Raw genomic sequence first — 19,289 nt, forward strand, 5'->3', positions numbered from 1 at the left:
GTACGGGCCTTTCTGGATACAAAAAATGTTCGACTGCAGCCCTGGCCAGCACATTCTTTAGATCTCTCACTCATTGAAAACGTCTGCTCAATGGTGACAGAGCAACTGGCTCGTCACAATACGCCAGTCACTACTCTTGTAGAACTGCAATATCGTGTTGCAGCTGCATGGGCAGCTGTACCTGTACACACCATCCAAGCTCTGTTTGACTCAATGCCCAGGCGTATCAAGGCCGTTATTACGGCCAGAGGTGGTTGTTCTGGGTACTGATTTCTCAGGATCTATGCATCCAAATTGCGTGAAAATGTAATCACATGCCAGTTCTAGTATAATATATTTGTCCAATTAATACCCGTTTATCATCTGCATTTCCTCTTGGTGTAGCAATTTTAATGGCCAGTAGTGTATTATTGATGCCGAAAGTCTTTATGTGATCTGTTGTGTTTATTAAACTTACAGAAAAATGCTACGATCTTATGCGGCAACCTAATATTTATAAGGTACACGATAAACATAAACCTGACTGGTGGACAGAAATTTGATCATCGTTTCTCCAGTACGAGACTCCATTACGTTAGTAATTGCGATACCTTGCTATAAGTACTACATGTAGAGTCGCACAGCGTCGTTGCCGGAAAACTCTACCACAAACGCATGGGAAAAGTGTTGCCGGAAGGACTAGTAGGGCAGCAAGTGGGTGACGGGCGTCTGGGGAGCGCGCCGCGATTGGCTGTCGGCGGCGGGAGCGGCGCCGTAAAACAAGTGCCGCGCGCTCCCGCAGGCACAGTGCCTGCGCCGCCACCATGACGTCGCTCAACACACAGGTACGTGCCGCTCCGCCGAGCGCGTGTGTATAAACACGAAACATCGGGCGCAGCCCTGACACCTTACAGGGAGCGATCCCCTCTGCCGTTCTCTACTGTGTAACGTGTTCAGTTCTAAGTGGAGTTTAAATCAGTTACATACGTAGATGTCGAAAGTGTTGCAGATGAAGAGCGTGTAACAGACGAAGTGTTCGTTTCATATGTGTTCCAGTGAGATGAATATGATTCGTCATACCACATAATTTTTTTTCCAGTGACCAGAGATTCTCGGATGTAATGTCAGTGCCTACATTGCAGATTACAATCTCAAAGATTCATGGTTCAATTCCCAACCCTTTCGTGACTTCTCGTGTATGACAAACTCGTGGAGCTATTTCGATTTATTGTACGTTACACCGTAGATCTAGTTGGAGAAACGAGTTCATAGAATACAATTATGCCAACTATATAAACATTGTGACTCTTACGTAAGTTTTTCGGAAGATGACTCCATTATTAGTGGCAGGACAAGTATCATCATTACCAAAGTCTTACTTACTATAACAAAATTCTCTGCATTTAGATGCTTAGACCTTGCAGCATTATTAAAGCTAATCTTTATGACACTCTTCACAAATTTTCTGAACGGTGAAAGGAAGTTTCAAATACTTGCAGGTTTCAGATCTTCTGTCTCAGTAGCATACCCTTAGCTTATTAAACAGAACAATTCACCTGAAATGTGTAACTATGTTTTCGATTGTAACGGGTACTTATTTAATAGAGGATGGTTGGTTGGTTGGTTTGGGGAAGGAGACCAGACAGCGAGGTCATCGGTCTCATCGGATTAGGGAAGGACGGGGAAGGAAATCGGCCGGGCCCTTTGAAAGGAACCATCCCGGCATTTGCCTGGAGCGATTTAGGGAAATCACGGAAAACCTAAATCAGGATGGTCGGACGCGGGATTGAACCGTCGTCCTCCCGAATGCGAGTCCAGTGTCTAACCACTGCGCCATCTCGATCGGTGGTTTAATAGAGGAGCCAAATACAGTTTAGAGGACGAAGAGTTAGAAGCAGACATCCAGACATGAAGGTCACTTCGTAATCTTGTGTCTCTCTGAGAGAAATTACTCGTCATACACTTTTAATTCTTAGCACTCTGAAGAGTAGCACGTCTGTTAGGAATCCTGTCGACATGTGTAGGCTACAAATAGAAAATCTACATTTGTATTGGTTCAAATGGCTCTGAGCACTATGGGACTTAACTGCTGAGGTCATCAATCCCCTAGAACGCAGAATTACTTAAATCTAACTAACCTAAGGACATCACACACATCCATGCCCGAGGCAGGATTCGAACCAGCGACAGTAGCAGTCGCGTGGTTCCAAACTGTAGCGCCTAGAACCTCTCGTCCACTGCGGCTGGCTCTACATTTGTATTACTGTCGTTTCTAGGATCATCTCTTGCATACGAGTTTGTTTACGTTTTAATTGTCAGTTATCACCCAGTTACTGATTCAAAGCCAAGAAACTGGTTACCAGACCACTGATTCAGTGATTCGTTTCAGTGGTCAGAGTAAACCGTGAATATACTGCTTCGAACAGAAGCATGTCCAATAAGAATGCTGCGTTGTATAGGCCAATTGTCCAATATCACTCTTTTTTGACATTAATGTTATTTTTATAACACTTCTCCATGACTTAACAAGATAATAATATTTTAAATGATCAATAAGTTCATCTCCTATAATTCTGCCGAAATTTGACAGTAGCAGCAGGTTGGAACTTCTCATTTGGTGTTAACTGCAAGAGAAGTAACCATTGTTTTCCTAAGAATGATTTAAGTGTCACGCACCATAACAGTACTGTTGTACAGCAATTTTGAAACATGTTGCAAAACTGGCTGTTATGCTATCGAATTTAGGCTCCATGATAGGAAAGAGGAACACCTAATTAATTTTACCCCTGAGAAAGGAAACATTGAATATTGCGTTATGCTCCTCACTGGTAGTGTCATTTGTCATGACGCATCACGATTGACATTTTTCTAAGAATCTGAATTTCGTGCGTGCACTTTTGCCAGGGAACGCTCTGCCTTGATTCACATTATTCTGAGCCAACCACTGGAAATTACATCCGAAATAGGTGAAAATGTTGACACTATGAATTTTCTGTCTTGAATAACAATAAAATAGTGCTAATCGGGAAGATAAGGGGGGGGGGGGGGGGGAGGAGGAAATCCCCATCGCTTTGCTTATAGGAGCAGCCCCTTGCACATGCGTTGTCTCTTGACAAATCTTGTCCATTCGAAGAAGTAATATACAGTAGCTGTGTTGCGACGGCTCGCTTGGGATGCGGTGATTTCATTTGCGGTCACGCCGTGGTCAGCAAGTTTCGTTATCGGTTTCCGATTAAGCGTTAACTGCGCTGGGAATCCTAGAGGAAAGATTGCAGTAATCAATAGTCACCGCGCTGTTATTGCCAAGCAGTAAATGGACAAAATTCTGGTCACAATCGATCGTATTGTGAAAACTGTAAGTTCGCCGGAGAAAGGGAGTTTCTTGCTCTGTAAATAACTAAGCACAGGTGGCTCCACGCAGCTCTAAGACCCGCGAACGAGATGCCCGTTGTTAACGGCTTGCGATAATATCTCCTGAGAAAGTCACATCGTCAGTACTAGAGCGCTAGAGCTGCCATTCCGATTTCCCACAACATCTAAAATACTTATAGAAATATACCGGGCTATTATGCCATAGTGAATGTGTTTTTTCTAGACTCGCAACGATTCGTAACCGTATACGGAGGAAATCTTCAAAGTGGTTCTAGCTTCTGTAAAAGAGCGGTACACACAGAGGAGCGCTACTAACTCATTTAAAACTACCTAACCGCCTGCTCCCGCACTGAGGTGTGACATTACATGGTTTCAAAACTCGTGCAAAGTTGACCTTCATCGATTGATGTCTGCTAAATACATTGCTCCATACTGCATGACTGGCACGCTTCTTTTTCAGTACCATGGTGTTCAGTTTCATACCCTTTTCCCTCTAAACAAAATTATTTTTGTGTTTAATAAGTAATGTAGCCTCCACATGCAGGATCTCCCAAGAGGAAGACAATATTCAGGAATATGACAGTAACGCTCATTTGTAGTAAAAAGCTTCATATGGACTTTTGGACCACTCCTAAGGGTTTCCGAGATACGTTTTATGTGCATAGTTTTCTGTGCATCATTCAATAATTTGTAAGGCTTACGCTCGTAAAACCGTTAGTAATCATTACAACATGCGTTTTACGAAAGAGCAATTGAAAAGTACGTCAATCAAGCCAACTATTCGCCCATGGAGCATTTTTGAAATCCACGAATGAATAAAACTGTCCTTACTAGCCTTCAAATGTTGGCACACATGCTTATCTCTTGCGGCATGTGGGCCCATTGGAATGCAGTATTCATTTTAACGTTCTGTTATTTTGTATAGTGACAGCTGAGAAGCCTTTGGTCTATCGATGGACCCTCAATTTTGCGATAAGACGAAACAGCAGCACGAAAATTGTTGACATTTTGTGGATTCATGCCCAATTTAATTGGACGAGGCTATTCATGTGTTTTTTAGTGGTTGGATCACTATTTTGTTCCGCGATCAACCAGCATTCTAACTGACTTCGACAGATTGAACTTGAGACATTGCAGTTGTTGTACAATTAAACATACATGCCCGAATATCCCACCTTCAACGTCAATGTATTTGAGCACTTTTGGGAAAACATTTGTGTTGCCAGTCTGAGTGCCTCTGCACGTTCCCTGATGAGGGTAGCAGCGTCGCACTACTACACTCATAACACACCGTGGACAACTATGCGTTAAAGCGACAGTTTAATTGCAGAAAGACACTCCGACCAAAGAGGCTGAAAGCAGCGAGGTACGATGGACTGGAATAATACGTCGAAGAGGTTGATTGGGTACGACACATGCATTCGTGTGCGCTACTAGCCCGAAAACAAATGTACATTAAGTGCTTTTCTCTCGGAAAACATTTGGAATACTGCATACGCCCGTGCGGAGTTTTTGCTTCAAATGAGCGTTCCTGTCATGTCCCTGAATATCGGCCATTCCTCCCGGAACACGCTGTATGTACAGCCAATAGTTGTATACACTCGTGGCGATAGAGGTTATAAAACTCGACAATAATTTTATTCTGAAAGACAGGGTTGTGAAAGTGTTACTGGAAATACATAGGTACCATTCTTCCACTGTGGGACCACAGCAGTAGTAGACGACAACAACCTACAAATGCCAATTGCGCTCGAGTTTTAAAAACATCTGACGTCATGTCTCTGCACGAGAGCACGCGGAAATGAATTTTTTCCTCAGTCAGTAACGAGCCACAGAGTGAATCGGCCCGTCACAGAAGATCGAACCTCCTTCAAGATCTTCTGTAGATGGGAATGTAACGTTTGGTTTCACCAAGATATTCGTTCCGCCACCTTAAGACTAATTATTTCAATAGATGTAAAGTTTGCGTCTGTGAAAGTTCACATTTTACAAAATGTAAAAATCGAATGATTATCATTGAAACATGACTGTTGTCTCAGTCTCATTGTACTGCGACGAAGATTCAATTAATGTTCCGATTTAAAAAAAGATCATAGCTATTATGTTATTTGAGATATGTTCGTGAACAACGTACAGTTGGAAAGGGCAAATTCTCAAGTTTTACATAGTTTCCGCTAGGTAGACGTAGTGAGCGTCCACTTCAGTTGTAGTAAAAATGGTGTCGGGACAACAGAAAGCGTTTTGTGTTCTGTGTTTAGCGCAGTGCCGGGCAGTAATAAACGTTCAACGTAACTTTCGTACTAGGTTGGTGTGGATCCTCCTACAGCGAGGAGCATTACAAGATGGCATGAACAATTCCGAGAAACAGGTTGTTTGTGTAAAGGCCAATCGCCGGGCCATCCCCGAGCGTGTGACACACACGTCGAAAGCATCCGGCATAGTTTCACAAGGAGTCCGCAGAAATCCATTCGCCGTGCAGCTCGACAGCTCAAATGCCCCGATGTTCGTCTGGCGTGTGTTGCATCCACATTTACACCTGACACCATACAAAATTCAGCTACTGCAAGCTCTTCGTAAAGATGGCAAACAACAACGTGTGGAATTCTGCAACTCCGTTCTTGGCAAGATGGAGGATGACAGTTTTCTTCCACGCTTAGTGTTTAGTGACGAGGCCACATTCCATTTAAATGAAAAAGTGAACGGTTATAATGTGAGAATGTGGGGTACAGAACAACCATATGAAGTTGTACAACATGAGAGGGACTCTCCAAAACTTCATGTGTTTTGTGGAGTTTCACGGGAAAAGGTGTATGGTCCATTTTTCTATTACTGGCCTCCAAGGTCATCGAACTTGACTGTATTTGATTATTTATTTTGGGCTTTTATAAGAGACTGTTTATGTGCCTCCGTCACCAACAACAAGGAATGCACTGTGACATCGCATAACAGCAGCTGTGGAAGCTGTAACTCAAGACATGCTTTCTGCAGTATGGAAACAATTTGAATACCGCATTGACATATGCCGTGCATCTCAAGGAGGGCATATTGAACAGTTATGAAAAGGTATGAAGAAAACCTTTTTGAGTATATGTTTATTAGGTTCAGAAGTATAGACGTGTCAAATCGGATGATTCTTGTCGATACAGTCTGTATTTCTGTATGGAGGTTTGGTAAGGGGAGGGATGAAGTAGACGAGATGTGCTACATAGTAGGGAAGGTGAACAAGTGATTAGAGCTTGTAATTTTTGTAATTTGTGTGTGTGTGTGTGTGTGTGTGTGTGTGTGTGTGTGTGTGTGAGAGAGAGAGAGAGAGAGAGAGAGGGGGGGGGGGGGGGAGGGAGATATGTTTCCGCTAGGAGTTTGTTTTATGTCAATCTATTAAGAGAGTTGCGGAAGACGTAGAAAACAATCCTTTATTATAACTTTCTTCCCTTTTTATGATGATTTTCCGGGAAACATCACAGAAATACTTCATTTACATAAAAATTGTTTGGTTTATTCTACTGTAAAGAAGCTTATTCATTTACTTGTCAATCATGATGAAACTGTATAAGGTGAGCATTTCTGTTTTAAGTTCAGCTCGTTTCTCTCTTTCCACTGTACGATATAAAAAGTGTGTATTGTTATGTGTTAATACGGATGAGAAAATTGAATTTTTTATGTAGCCATAAAAATATTATAGGGCTGTTACGCCGGGCTTCTGAACTACTCTGAATACACTCGCAAACTCGTTAACAAAGACGTCTCTCGCATACAGGCGAATCACAAACGCGCTGGTTGTAATAAAGGCTTCAGGCAAATTGGATATAATAAAAAGTCTGCAGAAATAACGAGCAATGGAGCAGTCGCCTGATACTGTATACTGTGTGCGCGTGAATGTTGTTAAGCTGCCGGTCTGAAAATCTTGCGTGCGGTGTCCTAACAAGACTACGGAATACATAGGGTTCATACAGGGTATTACAAGAATAAACGGACACACGTTGAGAATAAGTACTATGGTCCATTCCGAAAGATCAACATTACATAACGTATTTTCTGTTTTCAGTTGTTTTCTTGTTAGTCAAGAATGGCAGTGGTGAAGATTAAAGTACGTTAACTGGTCCTTATTTATTGTGTTTTACTATTATCTTTCCGTCCCAAATCATTCAAAATGTTACGCACAACTTCAGTGCTTCTTGCACCATATACAGACAGATGCTGTGTTTGATTGGAACTTCCGTCTGCATTCTTCTTTGTCGTGCACACTACCCGGTAAAATACGAGTAAGAAATTAACCCGGCATTTTAAAATTTTGCCAGTAGGCAGTGGTCTTTGATCAAGCTGCGAACGAAAGTCCTGTGGGTAATGGTAAAATGACAGTGATGTGTCCATCTATTAACATCGTAATTATCGTTAATACGTATATGCACTCATGAAAGTTATAGTTTGTGCACTGTGGCATTGATCGTGACAAATGCGTTTGTGCCACATCTTGTGCCTAGTCATGTTCAGTAACTGTTCTCGAAGGAACATTCTCCAAGTTCTTCGGTTAGACTGTTGTGTTCGATAATTGGGTCGATGTGTTAGTTACCATAAGTATTACGACGGACATTAACTGACACACAGTTTGTCTAAATTTATCCAGGCGGGCTTCATGAGGACTACATCGTCTGTCATCCAAGGATTCTAATTTCATGGACAAGGGAAATGGGGATATGTTAATCGTACATGAAACACCTTTCACTACATAATGTAAAATCTGTTGCTGAGTGTAACTGCCGATATAGGGTTAATTATTGACTGTACAATAGATTTGCTACGTATCATACTCACAAAGCCACAATTAAACCCGACTTCATTTTTATACCCTCAACAAAAATTTTAAGCATGTTAGTAATTTGGCATAACTGATCCAAATCAAAACAATAAATCGTAAACAATGCAGGTTTTTGTAACCATGATGTAAGTATTCACGCAGGTAAATCAAGGAACAGTAAAAGATCCGAAATAAATCATATCTCACTTTCATTCCCTCACATTCGTATCAGCCCACATTTTCCACGCTCTCATACGTCACAGGTAAATGATGAGTGTAGCCAAAAATTGAGTATAAAGCTAATTAGCTACTGTTTTCAGTATGTGTGTGTTAATGGCACAATATGAACAGTTCGAAATTCAGTGACAGAACTCATCATGCGAATAGCCGATGTGTATACAAATTAACTTCACCAATTTGGAATATGCTGTTGATGATGATTATCACATGGAAATAATTCAACAACAGCGCAAACAGGTCAGTTGCTGGGGACAAAATTAAACGTTGAATGCCTGTAATAACAACGCATAGAACTCTACTTTCAGAGGCAGCAAGTGACTTTACGTGGATGCTCCGGGTAACACACTTCCGAGAATGTCTTTTCGATAGCGAAAGCGGAATTTCTGCATCACCCCCGGCTGTTGCATAAAGGGTGATACACGCCTACGAAACTGCGAACACCCCTCGCTCATTCGGCAGGAACTGGCGCGGTTCGGCCTGTTGGTCGACTTCAGTTACTGGCCTGTGAACGCTGATTACACACCCACAGCACTTCGGATAAATCTGCTCCTCGTAAAAGCTCTTGCCAGAATCCCCCCTTCTGGCACACATGTGCTGTGCGCGGGGTTTTAATAATGAAAATTTTCTCGTCTACGTATTTACAATATTAAGTTATTTCTAACGCCAGGATTTTCAGTCAAGAAAATTTTCGAACGTTGAGTCAGTTTGCATAAAAATTGATAATTCGCCCACTTTCACTACTGTGTGTTACATTGCTGTTAGAAAATTATTATGCAAATTAATTCTTATAAAGAATAGAAACAACCAATCACTTTTAATGAAGATACTAATTTAGGACAAAAAACACTGCTAACGGTTTAGAATCAACAGGTTCATTATCAGAAGGCATGTTTAAAATCAAACTTGGCCCACAGACCCTGATGGGTTCATCGATACAGACAGACTGCCGTGTCATCCTCCTCCAGAGTGGTCATTGAATGCGGTCAGCTCACCGCCCCCCAGACCGTTGTCAAGCTTCATGACTTGGAGCAATGCTATTGCGCCAAGTAATTCCTCAGCTGGCATCATGATGCAGAGTGCACCCCTTTCCAGTCCTCCCGCCAAGAAAAAATTCCTGATAGTACCTGGAATCGAGTCGGGTAGCCGGCCGTTGGTGGCCGAGCGGTTCTAGACGCTCCAGTCTGGAACCGCGCGACCGCTACGGTCGCAGGTTCGAATCCTGCCTCGGGCATGGATGAGTGTGATTTCCTTAGCTTAGTTAGGTTTAAGTAGTTCTAAGTTCTAGGGGACTGATGACTTGAGATGTTAGGTCCCATAGTGCTCAGAACCATTTGAACCATGTTTTTCGAATCGGGTAATCCGCATGGCAGTCAGCCGCGCTGACCAATCAGCAACTGAGGCGGGATGTTTAAAATTAGATTTAGCTTTTCCTGTAAATGCAGTTTTCGATGTTTATTGTTTTGATGAAAGTCGTAAAATATGGTGGGTGCCCTACTTCGGCTGGACATAACAAAGAGCTACAGCTTACAAGATCTTAAAATGTACAAACTGCTTTATATGTATTTAAACATCCGCGTGGCCGAAATATTGTGTGTGTGTGTGTGTGTGTGTGTGTGTGTGTGTGTGTGTGTGCGCGTATCGTGCTCTGTTTGCATCTTCAGATGTCTAAAAAGCGTTGAATCTTCAATTCCGCAGGTATATGAAGTTCAAAAGTAGTCAACAGTATTATTAAATGACTCGGCTGTAGTCTGAGAAGGGTGTTTACGTTGTGTTAGTTCATTGCTAGATCCAATTACAGTTAGGTAGTAATTTTTCTTACATCATTTTCTGCTGTATAGAGCCACCGCCAAAAGGAACTTTCATCACAATGGCAAAAAGTCAGCGTCGATGTACAGCATAAGAGGTACGCGATTTTATAATTGAACAGCCGTCTGAGGACGAATCTGTCAAGTCGAAACCATTAACGGTGGCTTTTGTTTTTAGTAAATACTGTTATTGCTACTGGCTGGTTGCTGTATTTAGATAATTCTAAGACTTAGCATGTATCTTTATGCAGCCACAGTCTCACCGTGTTGATTTTTGACTAAATAGCATCAAGTTCCTACATTTGGTACGAGGTGATCTAGTAGAATGCTCTCTAAGGCTCTTCTCAGATAATGTCGTTGTCTATAACAAAGTAGTAACGCCAGAAGATAGTAAGGATTTGCAGAAGGACCTCAGGAGAGTTGAAGAATAGTGCCCGCTCTGGCAGTTGACCCTGAATGTAAATAAATGTAACGTATTGCGCACATACAGGATAAGAAATCGACTGCTGTACAACTACACTATCGATGACAAACCGGTGGAAACAGTATCTAACGTAAAATATCTAGGAGTAACTAACCCGAGTGACCTTTAGTGGAATGACCACATAAAAAAGTGGGAAAATTAGATGCCACACTCCGATTCATAGGAATAATTTTAAGGAAATGTAACTCATCCACGAAGGAAGGGGCATATAGGGTGGTTGTTCGATCGAGTCTTAAGTATTTTCAGTCTATCTGGAATCCCTACCAAATAGGACTGATAGAAGAGAGAGAGAAGATCCAAGGAAGAGCGCCGCGTTTCTTCACGGAATCATTTAACCGGTGAGAGAGCGTTACGGAAATGCTCAACATAATCGGTAGACATTACAAGGGAGGCTTTGTGCATCAAGGAGAGATTTACTATTCAAATTTAGGGACAGTACGCTCGTGTAAGAGTCGGACAATACATTACTTCCCCCCTCCGCCTCCCCCCTCCCCTCTGGTACATTTCGCGTGATTATCACAAGGAGAAAATTCCAGAAATTAAAGCCAATACAGAGGCTTACCGACATTCATTCTTCCCACGCGATATTCGCAAGTGGAACAGGGTTGGAGGTCTCAGTGCTACAAAAGTACCCTTCGCCACACCGTTAGCTGGTTTGCGGAGTATGATGCAGATGTAGTTGCAGATGTGGCACGCCAGCGCCGTACGGCGTCAAACATTAGAACATCAGTGGTCACTTGATGCTCGGAAACTTCAGCGATATTAGTCTAAAATGTAGTGTTTTTACTTTGCTTCAATTTGCTTCTTTCACGAAACGCTAGGTAGTGTCATGTGAATAAATTGCAGAATTCACAGTCTTGATCACATTTTTGTTTGTGTGAAGAGGTAACTGGTTTCGGCTTTACAACCATCATCAGATCTGTAAGACGAAAATAAAATGAAGGAATTTGCGAAACATGAACATGGACCTATTATATACCCAAGGAAAATCAGTCAGCGAATTGCCTTGTTAAGGCAAGCAATGACGCAGATAACGTGTATTCGAAATTTTCCTTTTGTGTATCTGATGGCGGTTGTAAAGCCGAAACCAGATGCAAGTTCAGATAAATTAAAATATGACCAAAACTATGAATTCTACGATTTACTGAAATACCAAGGTTACCGCTCTCCTCGAAAGATCAAAGCGACCTTTTTTCACATTGTGTGAATCCATATTTGTGATAGCAAAATAGATCTCGATTCTTTTCTGTTTACAATGTTGACCCAAGGCTCACTTTTCTCAGAAAAAATGATTTCTTACGGTTCATTTAATTGGCCACGCATAATCGAAGAGTAGCAGTATTAGCGACACAATGAAATGAAATTAATTAGAGATTCTTTACTGGAAATGTACGAGAAGTATTCAGTGGCTCTGTCCTGAACCTGAAAGAAAAGACCTTCTAAAGCAGTAACGTAAAGGCAGAAGTGCTATCTGCTGCGTTGGTCTTCCTCACTTCTCTGCATTAACGTGACCTTTGTATGGTTGTTTTTATAACTCCTTATTTTAGAAAGCAGCACAGCAATCGTGTTATATGCTTCTGCTTTGATGATCTTGACACTACAAAAGGTATGAAGCGACGAAGACTTCCCAGCCGTCGGTGAACAGCTGGGAATTTCAAGTTACGGCCCCCGCGTGTTGTCTCAAGATGCTCGGGAAAAGGGAGAGGCCCGACATCCGGCTGCGTACCCATCATCTGCCGTCAAAATATTTTCACGCCTCAAGGGGAGCGCACGAATTTTCCTTCCACAACCTGAAATACATGCTGTTTTATGTGGCATGGCGTTTCGTCAGAACATTAATGACACGAAGCAGGTAAGTGCGATAACCAACAGACAGACGTATCAGCTTCAAATGTCTGCTCTGGTTCAGTGAAATTAGTTGTGGCAATAAAGAAATCACCAATTGCAACTGTCTTGCGGTTCGATTTGATTCCATTTACAGTGAAGTAATACGTATCAAGTTCACAAGTTTATCCACATGCGCTCAGTAGTATCAAGTTCACAACAGTTCATACAGATACGCTCAGTAGCTATACAACGGCAATAAGTCGGCCGTTCGATTTAAAGCAGCGCTTCTTCCTCTTGACAGTGGCGACTTTTCACTCGTCCCACAATGAATTCCTGGATTACAGCTGAAACGTTCCCTTAGAAAAACTCATGAATTATTGTGCTGATAAACCCCTTACGTAATTTGATTTTCAAACAGCTGAGCAAAACTGAACGTACTCAGAGATTTCTCTCTTTACTTATTCTGATCATCACTAAACTGACACACAATATTTTTAGCGCAACGCAATCTGACTTTCAATAATCCCTACAAAAGAATGGCCCTGACTAAGAATAACCTATACCTTTCATGAATCACTTACCTCACAAAAATCTTCATTACTCGAACTACTGCAATACAGCGAGCGCCAATACTGCCAGCTAAATAAAAGATTATAACTACTGAAGTCACTAACTACTGATAGGCATAGTTAGCAAAAGAAAGATTTTGATAAAGAACAAACAATGTATTTACCTTAATAGTTTCAAAACTCATAATATATATATATCAATCTAGACTTACAAATTTACTGTCTCTGATGGACACACGTCCAGATCATCCGCTGTAAAAACTCCGCCATCTCTCTCCCCTCATCCACCACTGCTGGCGGCTCACATCCAACTGCCGTACGCTACGCGCTGTTCACATCCAGCTGCCCAACACTACAATAGCGACTATTCCAACAATGCCACCCAGCCACAGACTGCACACAGCACAGCCAGTGATTTTCATACAGAGCGCTACATGGCGTTACCAATATAAAAACCTAAACAGCCTACTTACACAGCATCTCATCATCCTTTGCAGTAATCCCCTTTTTCCGCTGAATCGAATCAAATCATAGGCTGCACACTACTATTAGTCAATAAAAAGTTGTTTCATAAATTACACAGGATACTTATGTGGTTAATGATGCTCTTAAAGTTAACAGCCTGTCAAGGCTGATTAGATTCGCATGGTAACAGAGTGTGTAGTAAGAGAAACTGCTGACTAGAGATTTATTGTCACTAAGAGTACGTTGTATGCACAGATATCCATAAGAATCACAAAAAAAAACGTTACTCTAGCCCACATGTAGCAGACACAACACAGCGTGAATGCAAGAAAAATCATAGTTACAAACAAAGAATTTATGTTCGAATTTACAGATACGCTCCTAGATAAAAAAGGAAAACTACGGACCACGAAGGAATTATCCGAATTGGAAGGAAATCAGTAATTGTAATGTAGAAGAACAGACAAACAAATGAGTGCAATTTTAGAAAAAATGGGATGATGTATTCTAGACAAAGAGCTTCACAAATTGAGCAAGTCAATCACGCTTTGGTCCACCTTTATCCCTTTTGCGAACATTTACTCAGCTTTACGTTATTGGTGGAGTTGTTGAATGTCCTTCTAAGGGATATCGTGCCAAATTTTGTCCAATTGGCTTTTTAAAGCCTCAAAATCCCGAGTTGGTGGGAGGGCCCTGCCCATAATGCTTCAGACTTTCTCTTGCTGATGAAGAAAGTGTTTGACAAGCACGAAGCAAGCAGCAGAAACTCTCGCCTCCTGCGAACGGGCATTTTCTTATTGAAATGTAAGCACAGGATGGCTTACTGTGAAGGGCAACAAAACTGGGAGTAGAATTTCACCGACGAACCACTGTGCTGTAAGGGTGTGACGGATGACAACCAAAGGGGTCCTGCTATGAAATGAAATGAAACCCTCGACCGCCACTCACGGCTGTCATGCCGTATGGCGGGACACAGTCTCCCAACGTAGGCTTGAGCGTCTCCAGGAATGTCTTAGCTGGTCATCGGGGTCAGTTCGAAACGGAACTCATCACAAAATACAATCTGTCGTCAGTTAATGACATTCCAGGCCGAATGCGCACGACACCACTGCAAACGGGCTTCTTGGTGTAGAGAGGTCGAAGGCAGTCGGCGCAAGGGGAGCCGTGAGCTACACCCCCTTTCCATGACTGGTCCTTGTGATCACTAAAGCACCATTTGCACATCGAATCAGTGATAATGATGAATCCGGGACCATGAGTTCCTCTCTGACCATTGTTCTGTCTTCACTTTCTTCGTCTCTCTAGGTGAACGTCTTGATTCTTGATCTTGTGTTCGGCCATGGTTAACACATTCCTACCAACATCGTTGAGTAGTGGCACAGCTCCTATTCAAATGTCGAGCGATTCGCTAGTACTCTAACCGGCTTCTTTGAGTCCAACTACGTGTCCTCTCAGAAATGCTGACATCTGCATATATTGTTGACGCGCCTATCTGAGAGGCTCAGTTACTCTCCGACTCAGTACGCGCAATGAAATTCGCAAATGCTTTGTCTCCTGGCATCGACCTGTCCTCTTTGCCAGCTAGACGGTGAAACTGCGCTAGAGCTTCACACGTTCATGCATCCTCCATCAACATTTACAATGTTGTACTTTCCGTCGATATATATATGCGCAACAGTTTGTGACCAGTTTGCGTAACTCTTCGAGGTGCGTCGTTTTTTCTGTCTCAGAGTGAATACGAAGTGATGTGCCAGCTTGGTATTGCACATGTAACATGACTCAAAAATGGTACAAATGGCTCTGAGCCCGCATCTCGTGGTCGTGCGGTAGCGTTCTCGCTTCCCACGCCCGGGTTCCCGGGTTCGATTCCCGGCGGGGTCAGGGATTTTCTCTGCCTCGTGATGGCTGGGTGTTGTGTGCTGTCCTTAGGTTAGTTAGGTTTAAGTAGTTCTAAGTTCTAGGGGACTGATGACCATAGCTGTTAAGTCCCATAGTGCTCAGAGCCATTTGAACCAAATGGCTCTGAGTACTATGACCCTTAACTTCTAAGGTCATCAGTCCCCTAGAACTTAGAACTACTTAAACCTAACTAACCTAAGGACATCACACACATCCATGCCCGAGGCAGGATTCGTACCTGCGTCCGTAGCAGCCGCGTGGTCCCGGACTGAATCGCCTGGAACCGCCCGGCCACAGCGGCCGGCTGTGGTTATGACACTGGATTCACATTCAGCAGGATGACGGTTCAAACCCGCGTCCGGCGATACTGATTTACATTTTCCGTGGTTTCCCTAAACCGCTTACGGCAAATGCCGGGATGGTTCCGTCGATAGGGCACGGCCGCTTTCCTTCTCCATCGTTCCCTAATCGGAGCTTGTGCTCCATCTCTAATGACCTCGTTGTCGACAGGATGTTAAAGTCCAATCTTCTCCTCCTCTTCCTCCGCCTGAATGATCTTGAGCTTGATTGTCTTGCTCAGTTGCATCGATTCCAGTTTGGAAATAGTTCTGTGAAGAATACTCAAGCTTTGTTTGTAGTTTTTATTGGCAAGTGCATATGGCAATGACACTACTAAGATAACGGAAATCTGTACCCATAAATACCTACATTGACGAAAATGGAGACTTTTACAACAAGGATGCTTTGAGTTAATGATGCCAAAGTGATATGCAGTATCTTCGTAACTATTCGCATGTCGGATAAATCCTGTGTGCAGTGGTATTTTCAGAAAGTAAAAACGTCATTCCAACAGATGGAGGAAGGTGTAAGTTCGTGATGGCTGTTTGGTGTGCCTAACGTTGAAGAAGTAAACAAATGTTTAGGGAAATTCGGTACTACAGAAATACAATTCAAAAGCAATAGTAATCTATATAGCTACAACTTTAGGAGAACGGGATGATCTTCACAGTTCTGGGTGGGGCGCGATAGCCTTACGCCTAACGAACAAACAGTTGGCTGTTGTGCAATGGCTGCAGAAAGGCTGCCCTCGAACTCAGAGCAAGAGTGTCGCTGGATGAGCTGGCAAAGTCGCTTCCAGAAGAACTGCACCACGAGGAGATCGTAGCATTGTTCGTTTGCCTCTAGTGAGTAGGACTATGACAACAGCTAAAATCTGGACAGTGTGAGACAGCGAACTGTCGGGAACGTGAAACTGGAAGCTGGGTTGAATCCTCGTATTATGACGAAGCGCTTACTTCTGACATCTTGCCGGCCGCTGTGGCCGAGCGGTTCTGGCACTTCAGTCCGGAACCGCGCTGCTGCTACGGTCGCAGGTTCGATTTCTACGTCGGGCATGGATGTGTGTGATGTCCTTAGTTTAGTTAGGTTTAAGTAGTTCTAGTCTAGGGGACTGATGACCTCAGATGCTAAGTCCCATAGTGCTTAGAGCCATTTGAACCTTTTCTTCTCTGTCATATTACCACGGGCTACAGAGACTTGAGTGGTGTACAGCCAAGGTTAATTTGAACATCGAGTGAAATTCTGTGTCGTTCAGTGATGTCTCGAAAAGTCGCCGGAAGGACCCATTCTCACGCGTAACTCCTCAAGTGCTTGAATCGTGATTGCAGGGGCTGTTGAATAACAATATAACAAAACTGATTTCATAGCTATTCAAGGGAGGCTGAATCCTCGCCGTTATAAGACAAGAATAGTAAACACTGCTGTCATACCGTTCATGATGAACAAACAGCACATTCTAGCAAGATAGTGGCCGAGCGGTTCTAGGCGCTACAATCTAGAACCGCGCGACCGCTACGGTGGCAGGTTCCAATCCTGCCTCGAGCATGGGTGTGTGTGATGTCCTTAGGTTAGTTAGCTTTAAGTATTTCTGAGTTCTAGGGGACTGATCAACGCAGAAGTTAAGTCCCATGGTGCTCAGAGCCATCTAGCAAGATAATGTAAGTCTTCACACTGCAGTTCACCCCACAGACTCCCTGCGGAGTGTACGGTGCTTGACTGACTTATCTAGCCCCTTGATTTGTCATCCATAGAGCATGTCTATGATGCAGTGGGACGACTTATACTTTCATAATACTCTTCAGCGAGCAGTCTTTACGACTAACACAGCATGTGTCTCGGGCAAGACGTGAAATTCTTAAAAACGACATTCAGTGTTTCAAAGAACGAATTTTTCGTTCTGCAGCGTAATGAGCGCTGACAAGAAAGTAATGTGCCCTGACATGAAACTTCCTAGCAGAAGACCTGTGCCTTTCGCGGGCATGTCACCTTTCGTTTTTAATAGTTTAAAACTTTATTTCCAAAAGACTAAGCTACCTGATCAAGCCTCACGATACGTCCTCACAGTTGTACTTCCGCCAGCATCTCATCTCCTACCTTCCAAACGACGTAGAGTTTTAATTTACAAGGAAGTTCCTATTTCACGTCACACTGCAGAGTGAAAACTTCATTCTAGTCCCGAAAGGCATACAGGAGAACTTCTATGAAGTTTCAAATGTAGGGAATGTAGAGATTGTTTGCATCCGTTCTCTAATGGATACAAGAGTGTCTTCATGCCTTTTGGTGATCACATCTCCCACTGATGTTGTGATGAATATCAGTTCAGAACCGATTTGAAGTTCACACGTTTAATACCTGTTATCTTATCAAGAGCTCCATACAGGTTGATAAAAATTGGTCTGATGCTTTACGTTCTGCGTTCCAGTAGTGTATATTAGTAGCAATAATCAGAAAAGTGTCACTTCTCTATACATTGATCGGAGCATTGCTACCCGAGTTGTAGCAGATTTCGAGCACCGAAACAAGGCGCCTATTTGTTGACCTACCTACAGTTTCCTCGAGTTGAGGAAGTGCTCTAAAGCACGTCAGTTCCAGGAAGCGAGGGACACCGGTTCAGCATGTAGCAATCACGGAGCACTGAGGACAGGGACGGTCTTCCTGCAGGCGACGGGTACCTCTGGAGGAAGCTGGAAGCTCCTGGGGCACAGATAAGGGCGTGACTTGCTGGAACGACCGCCGGGGCCGCCTGGAACGGCTCCAGGCGCACACGGTCCGTTACTCCAGCAACTTACGAGCAGGTCGGCCGCGGCCCGACTGCGCGCGCACGGTCGACTCTGGCCGGCGGTGGGCCGGCCGAGATCCACCGGCAGTCTTTACTGGCTGCCGCCGCCTCACCTGGGTTTGTGGCCGGCCGTCCTTCGGCGCCGATGCTCCCACACACAGCGGATGCCGCCTTCCCACCGTGGGTTCCCAGCGTATAACCGCAGCAGACGCTATATTGTTGCAGTACTGTTGGCCGTCTGCGACAGCGCTGCAGGCAAAGCAAGAAATAATATAATCCATTTCGCAGCACACGTTGGACAATACCAGTAACCAAAAACCATTTTACCACATTTTTATTAGGTCACTTCCTTGTCTGTCTGTCTGCTAGGTACAAAATCTGCAGCTGTTGTTAAATTACCTTCCTGCTGAACTAGGATCTTGAAAAAATGGTTCAAAATGGCTCTGAGCACCATGGGACTTTAACTACTGAGGTCATAAGTCTCCTAGAACTAAGAACTCCTTAAACCTAACCAACCTAAGGACAACACACACATCCATGCCCGTGGCAGGATTCGAACCTGCGACCGTAGCGGTCGCGCGGCTCCAGACTGAAGCGCTTAGAACCGCTCGGCCACTCCGGCCGGCTAGGGTCTTGAAATTTTAAACATAGTTGACAACTGGATGACAATGCAGTATTAACTCGCATTCTTGTCTGGTTCGTGGCGGACGGTATTTTGTGTTCCACTGGCTGTCGC

General features: G+C 43.4%; 1 protein-coding gene across 1 annotated transcript in view; it reads left to right on the forward strand.

The window, feature by feature from the left end:
• The first annotated feature begins 798 nt into the window (after positions 1 to 798).
• The window catches only part of LOC126480380 (glucose dehydrogenase [FAD, quinone]-like), a 196,433-nt gene continuing 177,942 nt past the window's right edge, over positions 799 to 19,289 (forward strand). The window contains exon 1 of the mRNA XM_050103860.1: positions 799 to 824. Within this exon, the coding sequence (XP_049959817.1) occupies positions 804 to 824 (21 nt within the window). The 5' untranslated portion in view covers positions 799 to 803. The remainder of the gene's footprint in view (positions 825 to 19,289) is intronic.

Source organism: Schistocerca serialis, chromosome 1 (genome assembly GCF_023864345.2).
Source record: "Schistocerca serialis cubense isolate TAMUIC-IGC-003099 chromosome 1, iqSchSeri2.2, whole genome shotgun sequence".
Classification (NCBI taxonomy): Eukaryota; Metazoa; Arthropoda; class Insecta; order Orthoptera; family Acrididae; genus Schistocerca; species Schistocerca serialis.